Raw genomic sequence first — 19,791 nt, forward strand, 5'->3', positions numbered from 1 at the left:
GTTAGTGCGCACATTGTATGCTACCATTATTATCATGGACCCAGTGCAGTATACACTGGTACCCCGGGGTTACGAAATTAATTCGTTCCCGCCGCCGCTTTCATAACCCGGGATACTTCGTAAGCCGAATAGCCCATAGGCGCTAATGGGGAAAAAGCCGCGGCTGCGCCGCGGCTCCATTTTTAAACACAGCGCCGGGGTTTTTTCGTAACCCGAAAAAACACTTCGTAAGCCGAAAACAATAAATCCCTATGGATTTATTCGTTCCCGAAAATTTCGTAACCTGGGTATTTCGTAACCGGGGGACCAGTGTACCTTGGATTTCCAGTGATCTCTTATTCAGGCACTGCACAGACTTTAGTTTTGGCAAAGTGACTATCATGCCTTCAGATCATGTCAGAGCCTTTTAAAGGAAAAAATTCCCTCTTCCTTGAGGCCCTTTCCATCTCTGATTCTTCTCTCATGCATAGAGGAATATCTCTTGAAGATGCAGTGTTGAATGACACAAAGGTTTGTTTTTTCCTTCAAGAAACTAAGTTTCCATTCATATACAGATGATGTACCAATGTAGCTTTAATTGGATTCATCATTAATTAAACTGATAGGAAGTATTGATTAAGAAATCTTAAATTGGCTTCCTATGTCGAACCTATGTTTAATACGCCATGGAAGATCAGACCAGAATCCATTTGAAGCCAACTAGATAGTGAATGCACTTAGCCATAAGCTTTTACCTGGTTCTTTTAGCAGCCTTGGCAGAGTGTCCACAAAGCAGTTAGTGTGTATTTTAACAGCTCCTAGTGAATATAAACCTGTTCCTCACTTTTCTCCCCACATAAGTTCTTTTTTATTCCAGTTATTTATGAAATGTTCTAGTTATTTATGAATAGGGCAGGGGTGTGTAAAATGCCATGCATGATCACAAACCTCTGTTGCAAAAGCTAGAAAGTGTTGATCTGTGACAAATTTCAGGCACAGTGATGTGACATGGAGACATACCACCTTTAATGTTCCCATTTTTAAAATATATATATATTACTGGGTGAGAACTGAGAAGAGATATGGCTCTCAATACTCAAAAGAATGTGTAATATTTTGAAGGGGGTAGGGAAACCACATTGGTTATCCTTTATTTATTAGATAAAGGTTACCTGCCATCCTCCTCTTGCTGAGAATGTAAAATGATTGTATTATTTCAGGACAGGGTAAAGTTTTGTAGACAAAATTTGTAGTGCATTTACTCTTTCTGCCATTAGACACATCATTCCTGCATGAGAATACTAAAATGCAGCTCACATCTGAGAACATAAAAAAGTCCTAAAGTACATTACACCTTTTGACACCAGTGTGATTGCCAACAAGGTCTTGCTGGACCAACTCTTTGCAATTGTCATATACTGTACATGTTTCACTCTGGGTTTTTTAGCGGTTACTCTCCAATAGACCTCTAAGATGCAGGAAATAATCTTACTCTAGAAAAGTCGTATAGGGGAGATGGTAATTTGTGTATATGGGCTTTCAAGTCACCATATCAACAAAAGCTTCATGGAGAGTCTGCAGTGCCCCGGTACACAAACACATCATTGCTAAGAGATATAGATCTCTCATTTTTTTCCCTTTCTTTCTTTTTTGTCCTTTCCAACTCCATTGCCCTTCTTTTTGTCTTCTGTGTGACTGTCAAACGTACAATTCTGCTCTAAGGTTTTTGACAGAGGAAGGTTGAAGCTGACAGTGTGGAAGGAGAGTGGGGAAATTGTGGGTTTAAGGCAGAGATAAATAGGGTATGGGATATAAACCACTTTAGAAAACAAAACGTTGCTGTAGTTTTCCATTAATTTCAAAAGGTTTCCTTCTCACCTCTGTATCTCCTGCTCCATATGTCGTACACATCTCTGAAAAAAGTTTGCAGAAAGAAACATAAAGAGCTTACAGATAGACTTGTAGCTGTTTTCAGTAGTGAAATGTTAATATCCCACCCACACCTGTCAGAATTCTCTGGTATTGTTTTGTAGCTTCAGAATTCTCTATGTTACCCTTGAAGCCTCAAAGAGTATTCTGACCTTCAAAAGAACGTAGTTGTTATTGTTTGCGGAATATTTTATCTTGTGTTGACAGTTGGAGGTCCTATGAAATAGAAAGCAGGGTGTTAAGGCTACAAGAGGCACTCTCTAGTCCGTAGCTTGTACCAAGCCTTCTTTACTTTACCTTCTTTATTACTTTACTTTACAAGCCCTCCCTTTATCCTCAATTTGAGGGAGAGAGAGGCAGGCTAGCTCCAACTGTTTGCCTGGAAGAGACAAGCCCCTCCTCCGGTCCATCTGCCTGGTCCAGGCCTCAGGGGAGAGAAGAATGCTGGACTGATCCCCTTCCCCCTCACCATTCCTTCTTTTGTTCGTGTCTTTTTAGTTGTAAGCCCGAGGGCAGGGGACCGTCTTTATCCCCTCTGTTGTAAAAACTCGGATTCCCAGTGATTGGGCGGTATATAATAAATCCTATTTTATTTTTTTATTATTTTAGAATTCTGTTGCTTTTTGTTTCCTCTATTACCTTTAGAATATGTGAGAGTACATAGATGACATATTGTTGTGGACTTTTTACAGAAGTGAGTTGTTCGGAACACTTGCTCAGCAGTTATAACTGTAGTGTCACATCTTTAATTTCTGACCACACTACTTTTGAAGATTTACATCCTGACTTTTGTTTGAAAGGCTTCGGGTGGCTATTAGATTCCACTAGCATAAAACAACATAATATAGTTTGTGGTCTGCCAATGGTGTGGAGGAAGAAAGCATTTGGGAATATCTCTTAATGATTATAACTGAAATATGCATGCAGATTTGTCAACTGGAGGGGGCTTCAGTGATCTCCTGTCCATATCTACTTTATTACTGTCTTTGCTCCGCTGTCGTTGCTGTCCTTCTCCCGTGCCCGTTTTCGCCCTCTCTGTTTCCCCTGCTCGTCAGTGAATCTTCTCCAAAATTTACAGCTGTTCCCCAGGTTTCAGAAGAAGCGTTGTCAGATACATAAAAATAGCACCTCAGGTCGACAAGGAATTCTTTACTCAAAAACCCACAACTGAAGAGCTAGACTCAAAGCAGCAGACACATTTATGAAGCAATAATTGTGCATTTCTTTTTATTCAACCACTGACAGCATACTACTCCAGAATTTTATCTCTTGACCTTCAGCCTATTTTTAATCCACTCAAATCCACAAGAAACAGCTTAACTTGTGTGAGCACCAGCATTACTATAGCAGTGTTTATGCATAAAATCATAGTATTTAAGTTAAACTGCAGTATGGTATCACTGCAAGAACAGACAGGCCTGTTACAGACAGCCAAAATAATGCTGCTTTGGGTCTCTTTGGAGGTATGCTATTTAAATGATGCGTGGGTCCTAAGAGTCCGGAGGTCGCGCCAAAGCCACACTCCATTCCTAAGCACTGGAGTGCAGTTTTGGTGCAGCTTCCGGATTCTTAGGATGCATGCATCATTTAAATAGCATACCTCCAAAGAGTCCTGAAGCAGCTTTATTTTGGCAGTCTGTAACAGGCCACACTTAACAAACATATGAACTGTCTATAGAAAGGCAGATTTCTCAAGTTGTGGGTACAGATGGTCAGATTCATTTGGTGGTTTTGGGACAACAGTTTGTTTGGATAATTTTGCATGTCTTAATAGTAAGTGTGAGGGAGTGGTTTGAGTCCTGGAGAACTGCACCAAGTCACACTCTCTCAGTCTCCAGATAACAACAATGGAAAATCCCCTCTGAAGAAATTTGCCAAGAAATCTCCATGATAGATGTCCTAAGGGCACACAACAACAACTATGCAATACACCGAGCACAGCCCCTCAGTGCTTGGTATATTCCTTGGTGGCACAACAGCTGGTAATTTATCTAGGAATAGTCAAGGGTGAAGGTTACAGCCAATCTACAGTTAATGTGTTCACTGGAATCACTGAGAGGAAAGAGGGAAGTCATAAATCCTTCCTCTGGGAAAATGAATTTACCGTATATACTCAACTGTAAGTCGACCTCATGTATAAGTCAAGGGCAGGTTTGGGGGCCAAAATTATGGATTTTGATATGACCCTTGCATAGGTCAAGGGTAAAACGTAAGGGAAGGAAACAGAGGATCTAAATGATGGTGTAAAGGAAAACAATGCCAAAGAACCTACAAAATTCTGGCAGGCATAATGGTTTTGGCTCACACTAAAAGATGAAAGGAAGAGAAAGCAGAGAGAGGTCAGTGCTTCCAGCACAGATTGCACTCTTGCCTTTCACCAGGGATGGTTCTCTTTTTAATAAGAGTTAAAGTATAGCATTTACATTGACCCATGGATAAGTCGACCTAGATTTTTTGGGGTCAATTTTTTGACTAAAATTTCTAGACTTATACATGAGTATATACAGTACTGTACCTGAGACTAGAGGAAAAAAAGGCAGGCATATGAAATCAGACATATGTGAATGTATGCAGGAGATGGGCAATGAGGTGCAAAAAGTTGTGGGATCCAAACAGCAACAGTGGCATAGGTGGGACATGAAACAACTAAAACTCTAGGAAAGAAATTTAAAAAACTCTTTCTTCAGGGGAAATCTGGGATCTTTAGAATGAAGAAGAAGGATGCAAGTTCACAAATAGTGTTCCTAAAATAAGCAACTATATATTGAAATTCAAAGATCAAGGGGACAGACAGACTCATGGTTCTGGAGAAACAGACAATGAAATGTTCATTTAGCACAAAGTGAAAGACTATACAAATTACCTGCATGAAACTATTACGACAAAAGACAAGTCTCCATGGAATGAACAACATATGCCCTTTGTTTTAAAACACAGATCCATCCATGCAAAATGAAATCAATGGCAACAAGGATGATTTTTCTGATAAGCCATGCATTCTAGCTCTTAGCTATGAAAATCTTAATACTTGGTTAAAATCAATACAACTTAAACATTTGTAACAATGGAATGTAGAACAAACTTACTGTAGAAGAGGGGAAAGGAATAAAAATTTACCTTATGACAGGCTTCTGTTTTAATTTCTTTGAGAGCACGTTCAGAGAAGACACAACCACAGCTGCGCAAGAAGCAAAACCTTGCAGAAGAAAATAAAGATAGTTAATAGGTTAAGGCCAATGGGCATATTTCTGAGTAAAATAAGTAGAATAGCATATTTAATGAGTGGGCTTCACACTACATGTTCTGACAAGCCTTTCCATTAAATCATTTGCTTATGATACTTTGACCCTACTTCTCTACTGAAAACAACATCCAGCAATAATAAAATTTCAAATAAGTAACATTGAAAAATAAAAATAAATTAAAAGCACAAACAATACCATTATTACTTTCAGTGGGACTCAGGCTGAACTCAAGGGTATTCTTTCCTGGGACTAAATCTCATCATGTTCCATGGGAAAGATTTCCAACAAAGACAAGACTACCTGTACATACATCACAGCTACGTTTAGCTGGATCAAGGCCAGAGTTTCTAGCAAATCCGAACCAATGAATTCTTTAAAAAGGATACTTTATTTGCTAACAAAACTGTTCCTAACATGGTAAAATTTCTGTGTACCTGTATTTCAAAGCGCCCCCATGTGGTTAATACAGGATAAACATGACAAGGCCTATGCCAATGGGGAAACCATAAAAATCAAATACAGGTTGTGTTTCCCTTATCAGAAGTGCTTGGGACCCGAAGTGTTTGGGATTCTAGATTTTTTAAAATATTGGAATATTTACATATACATTATCATACAGACAAGACCCAAATCTAAACATGAAATTCGTTAATGTTTTGTATATACCTTGTACACATAGCCTGAAGGTAACTGTATACACAATATTTGTAATAATTTTGTGCATGAAACAAAATTTGCATATACTGAACCAACAGAAAGCAAAAGTTTCACTGTCTCAGCCACCCATGTAGATAATTTTGGAGGATTTTGAAATTCTGGACAAGGGACTCAACCTGTAGTCATAACACATATTTATTTCGGAGACATGTAGGTTTCATAGGTTCCCTGTATTCCACACTGACTGTAACTGTAATGACTTAAACATATTATCAGCTTCCAAATGTTCCTGAACTATAATGAATATTATAATTGAGTGATTTTTGCTTCCTCAAAATCATTATTTCTGCACATCAAACACTGAATAGCATTAGCTTCCAGAGTAGGATTTGACAATCACACTATTTGGCCCCCTATCAGGAAGCAAAAACCAGGCATTCTTTTGGCAACAGAGAGGCTGCTGATCAAAATGTTTTACCATCATAGTTTTTTGTGGTTTTTTTGGGCTATGTGGCCATGTTCTATAAGAGTTTATTTCCAGGAATAAACTCTTCTAGAACATGGCCACATAGCCTGAAAAACCCACAAAAAAACACGAATGCCGGCCATGAAAGCCTTCCACTTTTACCATCATGTTGATGCTATACTTAGGGTTTTTTTTTAAACTAATGTATTTTAAATTGTATTTTTAGTTTTTAAAAAAATATGTAAACTTATTTTGGGTGTTAATTGATTTGTTCTTTAGTCTTCCAGCAAGTCACCTTGAGTCCCATTTTTGAGTGAAAGGTGGGATATAAACTGTTTTTGTGTGTCTTCAAGTCATTTTCAACACATAGTCAAAAACTACCTATCATGGGGATTTCTTGGAAAGATTTGTTTAGAGGGGGCTTCCTTTTGCCTTCCTCTGAAGCTGAAAGAATGTGACTTGCCTAAGGTCACCCAGTGGGTTTCCATGGTGGAGTGAGAATTCAAAACCTGGTCTCCACTACACCACACTAGCTCTCAATAAATAAATATGGCCTAGCTTTGAGATGAGGGTTGGAAATAGGTTCAAACCAGAATATAACTGTAGATTCTTCAATTTGCTAAGTGTGAATCCTGTTGACATTTTTCTGTTTTCTTTTATCTATATAGTTGTTAATGTAGTTTCTAAAAAGAACAAAGGCAGTACTAACTTTAAGATTAACAGATTTTATAGAGCATAAAATTAGAACTTTCTTTAATCAGGTCATCAGTCCATTAGCAGCATATCCAATGAAGTGTGCTGTAGTCCATGGAATCTAATGCCACAATAAAATTAGTCTTTAAGTTGCCAGAAGACTTTTTGTTGTTTTTGGTGCATCTTGGAATGACATTACTCATTGGAAAAGAGACTAACATTATTAATTGGAAAGAAAACTAATACTAAGTTATGTGAAAGACAGTAGGAGGAAGTCATGGTGCTGAATTGAAGGCCCTGAGCAAGTTTGTGGAAGGCCAGGGCTCTTGGAGGTCTCTCATTCATAAGTCAAAGCAGACTTGACAAAAAAAAATCACAAAAAAATTATATTCTGCTTATTTACTGTATATACTCATGTATAAGTCTAGAAATTTTAGTAAAAAAAAATAACCCCCAAAACCAGAGTCAACAGGTCTGTGTTAGTACTGTATTTTAACTCTAATTTTTAAAAAAGGTACCATCCCCTGGTGAAGGGAAAGAGCATAATCTGCCCTGGAAACACTGACCCCGCTCTATTCTCTCATCCATCCAGCTTTTAGGATGAGCACAAACAGTTATGCCTGCTGGAATTTTGTTAAGTTCTTTGGTATTGTTTTCTTTTGCTTCATCCTTTAGATCCTTTGTTACATTGCTCTAAGTTTTACCCTTTATCCATGGGTCATATCAAAATCCATAATTTTGGCCCCAAAACCTGCCCTCAATTTATATGTGAGGTCAACTTATAGTCGAGTATATACAGTATCTTGAGGCTGCCTACAATATATTCTGACACAATAAAAGACTGCTATTTATGAAGTCAACATTGGTCTGAAAAACCTGAGAGCATGCAAATTTCAACCCAGTTCTCAGATGTCCAAACAACCATTCTGCTTCTCAATTTTCTGTTACTGGCCCTAAATTCTTTAAGATAGGAATGAGAGGGTATAAATTCAGTATTTTAAATATAAGTATATTTAAATATTCATATTTATAAGTACACTTAAAATTTTATAAGAGAACAATAATGAAAGCCCAATAATTTATTGTAAAATACAACACTGAGGTACAAAATTTATATCACACTACTTTCTTCCCTCTACCCTTGATCACAGTTCCAGATTCTAAGTCGTAAATACAGATGATCTACAGCAGAAAAGAATAGTTGATGAACTATATTTGCAAGAACTAGTTATGATGATCAGAGCCAGTGTGATGTAGTAGTTTGACTATGGTTGGAGCCCAGGGTTCAAATCCCTGCTCAGCCATGGAAACCCACTAGATGACCTTGGAGAAGTCACACTTTCTCATTCTCAAAAAAACAACAACAAAAAAAAAACCCTAACTAATCTTCCCCCCCCCCCAAAAAAAAACCACAATAGAGTCGCCTTAGGGTCATCATAAGTCAGAAGGCACACGACAGTTAAAATGACAAAACAGTCTCACTTTTCAATAAATAGAGTGGGTCCTTGATAGTCACTGGGGTTTGGTTCCAGGACTGTCCCCCGCCTCCTAATACCAAAATCCATGGACACTCATATCATATTATATACAATGGCCTAGTAAAATTGTGCCCCTTATAAAAAATGGCAAAATCAGGCCTTAGATACTTGAATCCATGGATACAGAATGTGTGGATATGGAGGGCCAACTGCAGTAAATACTAACCGATGCCTTCCATTCATTTCTAATCCAACTACAGGACAAATAAAACGTGCACTCTGGATGTCATCATATTTATCCCCTTTCGTATTGCCTTTGTCACCAGTCCAAGCTGGATTTTCAGTGAGGTTCAGTTCTATGACATTCTGAAAGGAAACAGAACAAAAATTAGCTGAAACTCAGGCAAGATGAAGCAATGTACTGTAATAATCCAGTTCTTCCTTTTGCTATTCTATGGGAATAAAGGCATCAGAAGTTATGTTCAACTGTAACAGACATAACTGATGTCAAAAAGTACTGGTTCATTTGGTAGAGACAAGACATAACTAGCCTGAAGATAGAGAGACCTCCCTCCATGATAACTGTCATCCTTTGGCCTGCAAGGGAGTGAACAGGCAGGCCCAGCTATACCAGGGCTAGCCAAGAAGAAGAGCCCTCCCTCTAGTCCATCTGCCTTGGTCCAGGTATCAGAGGGAGAGAAGAACCACTGGACTTCATCCCCTTTCCCACCACCATTCCCTTCTCCTTTTGTGTCGTGTCTTTTAGATTGTTAGCCTGAGGGCAGGGAACCGTCTAATTAAAATAATAATTGTAAGCCGCTCTGATAGCCTTTAGGGCTGAAGGGCAGGGTATAAATGCCATAAATAAATAAAATATAAATACCATAAATAAAAATAAATAATAACTACATGTGTATAATATTCCAACTTTTAACTGTCACAATCCTGTTATTACTATTTAAAAATTTGGTGTTGCCGTGATAAGCATCATGGTGACAAAAATGGTACTCTATATCCATATACATTTCAGCCCATGACAAAGCTGATAAAGATGAAAGTGGAAAACAAGATGTGTTGAAATGATGACAAGCTAAAGGTAAAGAGAGCTACATCTGCAGTGCAGAAACAATCCAGGCTGACACCACTTCAACTGTCATGGCTCAATGCTATGGAATCCTGGGAATTGTAGCTTGTTGTGGCACCAGATCTCTCTGAAAAAAAGGTCTCACAAAACTGCAGTACCCAGATTTCCATAGCATCAAGCCATGGCAGTTAACCTGGTGTCAACCTAGATTATAAATTCAGTGTGGATGCAGAGTATTTTACACAAATTGGGTACTCCAGATAATCACTGAAAATCAGTAGGATTTATGTTAAGGAACATGATGAACTTCTACTAAATTTTTAACCAAAAGAGAGAGGATTTGGGTATCTAAAAGGTGAAGATACATCATAAACATTCAGTCTACCTTAATACTCTTGATATGGGATGCAGCCTCCATTAATACTTTATCAGAAGATTTATCCAGCAGGAATTCAATGACTGCATCTTTATTATATAGCCTACAACAGAAAGCATATTTTGAAAAATTGGTTAATTTATGACAGGAATTTATTCAGAAATGAGGACTATTTCATTGAAAAAGGAAATAAGAATTGTAATCTTACCTGCCAAGTTCACAAGCTACTATAGGTCTGCTTAATTTTTCTTGACTCAGAGTACAGTAATACCACTGTGCCACTAACTCTGCATTTTTGTCAACCTGCGGAATATATAATATTATAATCTTTTAATAAATATTTAATCTTAATATGAAAAGCTAAAAGATCATATTACATTACAATTCAACCTTTATTTAACACCTGTCACTCACATAATATAGTATATAAAATAAGATTAACACATAGAACAACAATGGACAGTGGCTAAGTATTGGATTAGTGCTTCATATAGGAAGAATCGTCATACATGTTGAGTATCCATTATCTGAAATGCTTCGGACCAGACGTCTTTTGGATTTTGTTTAGATTTTGGAATGCCTGTATTTGTATATACACACATCCCTCCACATTCGCTGGGTTTAGGGGCATAGGATCCCCGTGAATGTGGAAAAAAGCCCAAATAACAAAAACCCTATGTGTTCACCTGAGAGAACACCTCTCTGGGAATTTCTAGGTCTTCCAGTGCAACTCTGGGTCAATATCTGCCAGACATTGACCATAGAATTGCACTGGAGGAGCTACAAATGCCAAGTGGAGTGTTCTCTCTAGGAATCTCTTCAGTGCGACTTTTGGTTAAAGTTGACCATAGATAGGGTTGCCATAAATCAGGACCTCCGAACCAGGACAAATGTAGGACAACATTTTCAAATGTAGGACACTTTTTTTTTTAAGCAGATCCAAGCCTCTCCCTCCCAGTTTCACTTTCCTCTCCCCCCCCCCGACCCCTTCGGGGGAGAGGAAATCCCCAGAAAGGAGAAGCCTGGGCAGCGGAGGACAAGCCCTAGACTGAGACGCAAGGCTCCTGAGGGGACTTGTGTTGTGTCCTCATTGCGTCTCCTCTTCCCAGACCTCCCCTTTCCCCCAAAGGAAGGCAGGAAAGGAGAGGAGAGACCTGGGCACTAGCCCGGTCCTGCTCTTCCCAGACCTCCCCTTTCCTGCAAAGGGCTCTTTTTGGAGCCCTTTGAAGAGAAGGGAAAGGAGCGAGGACTTGGTGGCTGTGGAAGACAGCCCCCAGCCTCTCCTCAGAGGCTTCATTTTCCTCAGGACAAAGGGAGAAGCCTGACCGAAGCAGGGAAGGTAAGTAGGGAACTAGGGAGGGAAGGGGGAGGCAAGGCGAGGGACTTTTGTCCCCAATCCGACATCCCATGCTTCTTCACCGAGACTCTACTGTACACAGAAAGTGCTCTTTGGGGGGGAAAAACCTTTGAAAATGGGCACCCACCTCCTCCTCCTCCTGTTTCCCCCTCCTCCTTCTCCTTGCCATGCACTAAGAAAGGGCGCTTTTCCCTCCCCCTGGCTGGCCCAGTCTCACTCCTCCTCCTCCTCCAAGGGTCTACCTCCTCCTTGAGGCTCGCCAATGGCAGAGTGGGGCTGGAAACAGCTCCGCTCCAGCTGCTGTGCCATTGGCCTGCCAGCCTCAAGGGGACGAGTGTTCCCTTTAGGCGAGATGGCTGCCGGCCGGGCACAAACCCAGGATTTAGAGTGAACCGGACCGTGATCGTGCCAAACTGCAAAAACCGTTACAAGCATGGGCACAGCAGGGTTATGGCATCCCTAACCATAGAGTTGTACTGGAGGACCTAGATATTTCTATAGAGAACATACAGTATTAATAAAATCTGTGAATAATCAAATCCACAAAAGTCAAAGCCGCAAATGTGGAGGGACGAGCGTACATATATAATGAGTTACCTTGGAGATGGTGCTGAAGTCTAAACACAAAACTGATTTATGTTTCATATATACCTTACACACAAAGCTTGAAAGTAATTGCATACAATGTTGTTAATACTTTTGTCTATGAAACAAAGATTGTACACAGTTAACCATCAGAAAGCAAAGGTGTGAATATCTCAGCCATCCATTTAAAAAGTTTTGGGTTTTGGAGTAATATTGGAGTATTATATATACAGTATATGCAGAAAATATGTGCATACAACTTAACGTAAGACGATCTAGGTATGGCCCTTATTTTATTTTTTTTGTAGTAGCAAGGCTACTTCTACAAACTGAAACTTTGACTTGTTCAAGAGGTATCTGCATTTTCAACTCTCCAACGTGAATCTCTTTCACACGACACGCTTGCGCTCACATCATCTTTGGTCTGTTTCTGCAAGCAGGTAATAAACGCTAGTCTGAAATAAGATGGCAGAGCAACCGCTGCCAGGCAAGTTTGAATTTCTTTTCTTTTTGTCCTATATACATGCAAGGCAATCGGCTTACGTGCAATTCCACAAACCGAAAGAACCAACGATAGCTAGAAAATGTGGGTGCTAGAATTTCTTCATTTAATCAGGGGTTGCTTCCTCAGAATGTAGAGCTCCCGAAGCTGCATCTACAATGAAGAATTGATGCCGTTTGGCACCACTTTAACTACCGTGGTGTCCATCCCACAGAATCTTGGGACTTGTAGTTCTGCAAGGCACTAGAGCAATCTTGACAGAGAAGACTCAGTATCCCACAAAACTACACATCCCAGAATCCCACAGCCCTGGCAGTTTGAGCCAGAAGGTGAATCTACACTGTCCATGGCTCCATTCTACAGAATCCTGGGACTTGTAGTTCTGCGAGGCACCAGAGCTCTCTCAGAATCATAGAATCATAGAGTTGGAAGAGACCACAAGGACCATCCAGTCCAACCCCATTCTGCCATGCAGGAAATCCAAATCAAAGCATCCCTGACAGATGGCCATCCAGCCTCTGTTTAAAGACCTCCAAGGAAGGAGACTCTATCACCCTCCGAGGGAGTGCATTCCACTGTCGAACAGCCCTTACTGTCAGGAAGTTCCTCCTAATGTTCAGGTGGAATCTCTTTTCCTGTAGCTTGCATCCATTGTTCCGGGTCCTGTTCTCTGGAGCAGCAGAAAACAAGCTTGCTCCCTCCTCAATATGACATCCCTTCAAATATTTAAACAGGGCTATCATATCACCTCTTAACTTCTCTTCTCCAGGCTAAACATCCCCAGCTCCCTAAGGCGTTCCTCATAGGGTTTCATGGTTTCCAGACCCTTCACCATTTTAGTTGCCCTCCTTTGGACACGCTCCAGTTTCTCAATGTCTTTTTTTAATTGTGGCGCCCAGAACTGGACACAATATTCCAGATGGGGCCTGAGCAAAGCAAAATACAGTGGCACTATTACTTCTCTTGATCTAGACACTATACTTCTTTTGATGCAGCCTAAAATCACATTGGCCTTGTTAGCTGCCGCATCGCACTGTTGACTCATGTTCAACTTGTGGTCTACTTGGATTTTCCTCCTATGGCATGGTTTCCAGACCCTTCGCCATTTTAGTTGCCACCCTCTTGAAGAAGAGAAGACTTCACTATATCACAAAAGCTACACATCCCCGGATCCCACAGCCATGGCACTGAAAGCCAGAAGGTGCATCTGCAGTGCACAGACTCCCTGGGATTTGTAGTCCTGTGAGGCACCAGAGGTCTCTTTGCCAGAGGAGGCTAAAGACCTTGTGAAACTACAAATCCCAGCAGCCCACAGGATGAGGCCAGGGCACTTCAAAATGGCATTACTTAGATACACCCGGAACCTTCCTTTCAACTACGGTAACACCGGAACCAAAAAGGCCACAATCCCAGGCAGCCTCTCTTCCTAGAGGCCTCTCCCTTCACCTTTTCCACCTTCCGCGGACCCTTCACCAATTCGTGCCTCTTCGGGATCGTCCCGCCATCGCATCCCATCGCGCTCCCTTCTCTTTAGACGCTTGTTTTCTTCACTTCCGGGTTTCCGCACTCAACAACAAAGGAACTTCCGGTCCCGGAAGATGACGCGTCTTCCGGCGTAGAACTGATGACGCGCCTGACCGCGTTGCTAAGGGGCCCTAGCAACAAGGGAGATTACCACCACACGCTACACTCAGATAGGGCTGCAGTTCCACTTTTAACTACGGCGCTGGCTGCCTCCTGCTGCATTCTGGGATTTGTAGTTTCACAAGGCCTTTAGCCTGCTCTGGCAAAGAGACCTCCGGTGCCTCACAGGACTACAAATCCCAGGGATTTAGGCGTTTACAATTCTTAACCAGAGAGCTCTTTAGGGCCTCACTGAACTACAGGCCCCAGAATGCAACAGGAGGCAGCCAGAGCAGTAGTGGAATAGCAACACTATAAGGCTGCATCCACATTGGAGAAATAACCTGGTTTGGGACGGCTTTAAGTATCCTGGCACAAGGCTATGGAATTCTGGGATTTGGAGTTTGTTGTGGGGCCCAGAGCGGAGTCACAGCACAGAGCGGTGTTTTTGTTATTTGCAGGTTTTTCCATATTCACGGGGGTCTTGTGCCTCTAATCCTAGCGAATATGGAAGAACAAGTGGACGTACGTACTTATGTAGGCTGCATCCGCGCTGCAGAAATAATCCACGTTGACAGACTTTAACTGCCTTGGGTCAGTGCTATGGAATTCTAGGAACTGTAGTTTTGAGAGCTCACAAAACTACACCACCCAGAATATTGTAGCATAAAATGGTGCCAACCTGGATTATACCTGCAGTGCAGATATCGCCTTTAACTGCCATGGCTCGTTGCTATGGAGTCCTGGGAAATGTAGTTTGTGATGGCATCATAATAACTGTCTGACAGAAAAAGCTAGATGGCTCACAAAACTGCACCTCCCAGAATTCCATAACATTAAGCTGTGGCAGTTGAAGTGGTGCCAACCTGGATTGTTTGTGCAGTGTGGATGCAGCCTTTAACTGCCATGGCTCAGTGCTATGGAATCCTGGGAACCATGGTTTGTGGTGGCACCAGAACTCTCTGACCGAAAAGGCTGGATGGCTCGCAAAACTGCAACTCCCAGAATTCCATAGCACTGAGTCAAGGCAGTTAAAGTGGTGTCAGCCTGGATTATATCTGTAGTGCAGATGCAGCCTATCATGGAAGTATATGACAGATTGGGATGCGATACATGCTGGTGGTGCCTCTGCTTTCATTGGAATTTTGATCCCACAACAAACTACATTTCCCAGGATTCCATAGTATTGAGCCAAAGCAATTAAAGGTTGCATCTGCACAGAAGAAATAATCCAAATTGACACCACTTTAGCTGCTACAGCTCAATGCTATTGAATTTTGGGAACTGTAGTTTTGTGAGGAAATTATAGGTGTTTTAAGATCCTTAATGCATAATAGTGTTTGGTAGTTTACATCTGTATAAAGACAGTGGCTGCAATGCTCTACATCACATCTCAGTCTGAAAACATCACACACAAGGGCTCCTGTCATGCTCCTGTCGCCCAAACGTCACCAAACTGCGACGGGAGCCTCCTGGTGGGATTGCTCCTGGTGCTATTAAAGGGGAACACTTCCGTTTTCGTTGTGGAAGCATTCTCGTAATTATTAGAAAAAGGGCCCTTTTTTAATAACAATTTGATCCGTTATTAAAAAAGGGCCCTTTTTCTAAAAATTACAAGAACGGTTCCACGACGAAAACAGAAGTGTTCCCCTTGAACAGCACCAGGAGCAATCCCACCAGGAGGCTCCCGTCGCAGTTTGGTGACGTTTGGGCGACAGAAGCATGACAGGAGCCCTTGTGTGTGATAAACTATCTCCCATGCAACATGGCGGCATGGCTTTTGCACAACATGGCCTCTGAAAAAAGTAGAGGAGCTTTTCTCTCAGGCAAGCCATGAATTTTTAGAACGTCATAAAGATTATAAGAATGAAGAAGCAGAAACTACAAGTGCTGATAGTAATAGCTCAGATAATGAGACTGATTAAACAAACTTCCTATAACCAAACTGATATTCAGTGAATCTTGGGATTCTTCCTCCCCTGCATCCCTTTTTCTGAAAACTAGTGCTTTCTGTTTCTGTATGACACCGGAATAGACTTAATTTAGAATACATGATAACTTCCTTCGTTTCAGTTCAATATTGATTATATCTTATGTTTTCAACTTTATATAAATTAAATAAATAAACAACCCTTTGTCATCTGCTTCTCAAACTGGTAAGAACCAATTGATGGTTTCTTAGAGTTAGCATCTGGTCACTCCATTTGTTAAAAGAAAATTAAAATACTTTCAATTAGGAAATTTATAATGATGGTCTGAACAAAGTACACTTTAAATGTAATACACCATGATACTTTTGTGAGCAATTCAAGTTACACATAATACATATATTGATCCTAAATTTATTGCTTTAGGTATGTAAAGGTGCTGAAAACGGATATATCCCTCTTCTTCTTCTTCTTCTTCTTCTTCTTCTTCTTCTTCTTCTTCTTCTTCTTCTGTTTCTCCTAAATTTCATTTATCCTTCCCACCCGTATTTTTCTCCTAGGACTTAAAAATATCTTGATTTTTTTTGTATTAAAATTTACTAACATCTAATTGAATTCAGATCAGGTTGCAAATGTGTCACAAATTACTTGAAGCTATGTTAACTATTTTCATCTTCAGGAGTGTAAGTGCAGGCGAGCAAGATATTGACTGCCATAGTTTAGCGTAAAGAAAGAAAGCAGATTGAAAATATGCATTTTGTTTTACCCTTTCCCCTTGCATGTTGTTTTCCCATATACAAGGAATCCGTCCATGGTAGAAACATTCAAGATGCAATCCTCCACTTGATTATGCTATGTGTATAAACTGATTCTGAATCCTTTATAATGATGTCCAAAGCATATATGATTTCAAGATGAGTAGGAACAATAGGAGGACAGTAGTGGTTGTAATTCATAAGTATAGTAATCGAGTGTCAGGACCTAAGGGTTACATGGAATATGAGTACAGAGGCTGTAGTTAACTGTGTGCTTGCAAGTAACAGGTCAAAAGAGGACAGCAAAAAATCAGTTTGACCTATCAGTAGACAGAAGTAACTGCCTCAAGTGATAGATGGTGAAAGGTGGCACCAAGGTATTGAAGGAAAAAGGTATGTTTAACATAGACTACCCTACATACCTTGTTAGGCTGCTGTCTTGAGGCATAGTAGAGGATGCTGTTCTGTCACCTGTGTTGAAGAGAATTTCAACTGCCTGTCCAGTTGCTTTTGCATACTGGAACCATTTTGTTGTTTTCCTCAGGCAGCTAAATAATTTGTTCTGGATTTTTGAAGGTTTCAGGATCCTAGCTTGGACTGGCAGTGGACAAGAGCTATCACAAGAAGTGCAGTTGTAGATATTCCAAACTATGGATATTTTGAGGGGAAGATATATTAATTCCTATGACAAGCATAAACACAGCTTAAATTAAGTAAGACTAAAATAATACATTCATTTACACCTGCTGATTTGACTTACTTGCTGAGAAACAAGCTATACTGTAGAAATTTATTGCAATGGAAGCAGCCCTCGCTACCCTAAAGAAGGCAGCACACATAACCCATGCAGATATGTCCTATATGCAACATGATGGTTGCACTGGATTTTGCTGTGGCATCATCTGAAGAATTCAGAAGGCTGCAAAATTGATGGCTGCTGCAAAGTTTCCTCTCTGACGTGACTAATGTAGGTAAAAAAAGGTAAAGGTTTCCCCTTGACATTAATGTCTAGTAGTAACTAACTCTAAGGGGTGGTGCTCATCTCCGTTACTAACCCAAAGAGCCAGCGTTGTCTGAAGATGACTCCAAGGTCATGTGGCCAGCATGACTGCATGGAACACTGTTACATTCCCATCAAAGTGGTACCTATTTATCTATTGCATTTGCATGCCTTCACACTGCTAGGTTGGTAGAACCTTCCTACCTTCCGATTGTCAGAAATGGTGTCTTAACCACTAAGCCACTGCATCCTTAATGTAGACATAGCAATTAATCCAGGTTTAGGGATAGAGAAGAAATTGTAGAACTGTGTGCTTCTGCTTTGTTTCTCCACCATAAATTGTCATTGAATCCAAAAGCAATGTAGAGGGATACACTGGACTACTGTCAACCCTGGTTAAAGATTACCTTTGCCCCATTCCAGAGTGTCCACCAATGGTCAGGCTACACCAAGATAGACTTAGGAGTTTGGTCAGGTCTGGTATTGAACCTGCTCACTTTCTTTTGATTAACCCAAAAACCTCAAAACATTTTACCAAATGTGCGTATATTTATTCTTACAACATCCTTGTAAGGTAGGGAACCACTGTAGAATTATCCTCGTTGTGTAGGTGAAAGCACTAATAAACAGAGTCCATCACTTCTACAAATTAAACTCAGATCCTGTGATCATTTTAGCACTGTTTAGGCACTGTATCTGAACAAACAGAATCAATTAACATATGTAAAATACATTGAGTCACACGCTCTCGCACAATTCCCTACCACCTCTGCCTCCCCCCCCCCCCCAGTTTAGACCTTGCCATTTTGAGTGGCAAGGTCCAAAGGACACTTGTCACTTCCGCCTGATTGTGAACAGAACTCATCACACCATTGTGGACCTTACTAAAGCACCACTTCCAATCTACTCACATGCGACTTCTACTCACATCTAAGTGATCACAGTTAGAGCCTCCTTTCAGATCTGCTGCTCAACACAGCAAGTTAGTGGAGCCAGTGCATACTGGGGGACCTTTCAGACTAAGGGAATCACTGCATTGTGAAAGGACCCTTATGGTCCATCTACACTGTAGAAATAATGCAGTTTGACAGCACTTCAACTGCCATGGCTACAGAATCCTGGGATTTAAAGTTTGGTGAAGCATCAGCAGACTTTGACAGAGAAAACTAAAGATGTAAAACTACAAACCCCAGGATTCAAAAGGATGGAGCTACAGCACTTAAAGTAGAAGATTATCGCACTACCAGCTTTTCCCCATCCTAGGCATGGGCTGAGACCAGTCTTGAACTGTGTCTTATCGCACAGTTCTGTGCCCAGATCATTACCATCCCACTCTGGTCTCTTCCCTGGCTAAGAACGCTTCTTTTTCATCAACAGGAGACATTCTGATCAGGGACAGGATGGTAACTGGGCATGGAGCTGTGTGATAGCACGCGCCCAGATCAGAGAAAAGGGAATGCGATAATCTCTGTGGTGTCACACTACATTATTTCTACAGTACAAGACCCCAAGATTTAGGAGATGGGATTAGATTGCAAGGTACTGTGTCCTATTTGTATGTCGAGGAAGGGCTTCATAATCTCCCAAGATATGTGCATCCTATCCTCAGGGAAACTGACAAAGTAAATACTTCAGTCCATCATTGCTCGGAATTGCTGTGCGTACTTTGACAGCCCATCAGCTTGATCCTGAAGTTCTCTCATAGCTTCAGGGCTTGGGTATTGCATTGCAGCATTTTTTGTAGCAACTGCCAAGTTCTTCAGCAAGCCACAAAACTGGCTGCTACCACACAGGATCTCATTGCGATTGGTCTTTTCAAGGGCTTCTTGACATAAGGCATCCACCAACTTTTGGCCCACCATAATGATCAGTTTGCTCTTGGCTATGAAGACTTCAGGGGTCTGATCTCTGCTAAGGCTTTGATGGAAAACAGCAATTGCCTTCTGAACAGCACCAAAATACAGTCTGCAGATATTGGACAGCACCATCTTTGTGGTTGGATCCTGTTTGCTATCTTGCATTGAAGGTGGTGAACCCTAGAAATGGAGAAACAAAAACAGGAACTATAATGAGAACTCTCAGTGTTGAAAGTGTAACTCTTTCTAAAGCATTTCTTCTCATTAAAAAATACAAA

At 40.8% G+C, this 19,791-nt stretch overlaps 2 protein-coding genes across 2 annotated transcripts in view; both read right to left on the reverse strand.

The window, feature by feature from the left end:
* RTF2 (replication termination factor 2) overlaps positions 1 to 13,945 on the reverse strand; it is an 87,409-nt gene extending 73,464 nt beyond the window's left edge. The window contains exons 1-5 of the mRNA XM_042462588.1: positions 13,798 to 13,945; positions 10,116 to 10,210; positions 9,917 to 10,010; positions 8,674 to 8,813; positions 5,026 to 5,104 (exon numbers count right to left, since the gene is read on the reverse strand). Coding sequence (XP_042318522.1) covers positions 5,026 to 5,104; positions 8,674 to 8,813; positions 9,917 to 10,010; positions 10,116 to 10,210; positions 13,798 to 13,866 — 477 coding nt within the window. The 5' untranslated portion in view covers positions 13,867 to 13,945. The remainder of the gene's footprint in view (positions 1 to 5,025; positions 5,105 to 8,673; positions 8,814 to 9,916; positions 10,011 to 10,115; positions 10,211 to 13,797) is intronic.
* Positions 13,946 to 17,990: 4,045 nt separating this feature from the next.
* The window catches only part of CASS4 (Cas scaffold protein family member 4), a 74,747-nt gene continuing 72,946 nt past the window's right edge, over positions 17,991 to 19,791 (reverse strand). Inside the window, exon 7 of the mRNA XM_042462492.1 lies at positions 17,991 to 19,693. Within this exon, the coding sequence (XP_042318426.1) occupies positions 19,289 to 19,693 (405 nt within the window). The 3' untranslated portion in view covers positions 17,991 to 19,288. The remainder of the gene's footprint in view (positions 19,694 to 19,791) is intronic.

This window comes from Sceloporus undulatus, chromosome 4 (assembly GCF_019175285.1).
Source record: "Sceloporus undulatus isolate JIND9_A2432 ecotype Alabama chromosome 4, SceUnd_v1.1, whole genome shotgun sequence".
Lineage (NCBI taxonomy): Eukaryota > Metazoa > Chordata > Lepidosauria > Squamata > Phrynosomatidae > Sceloporus > Sceloporus undulatus.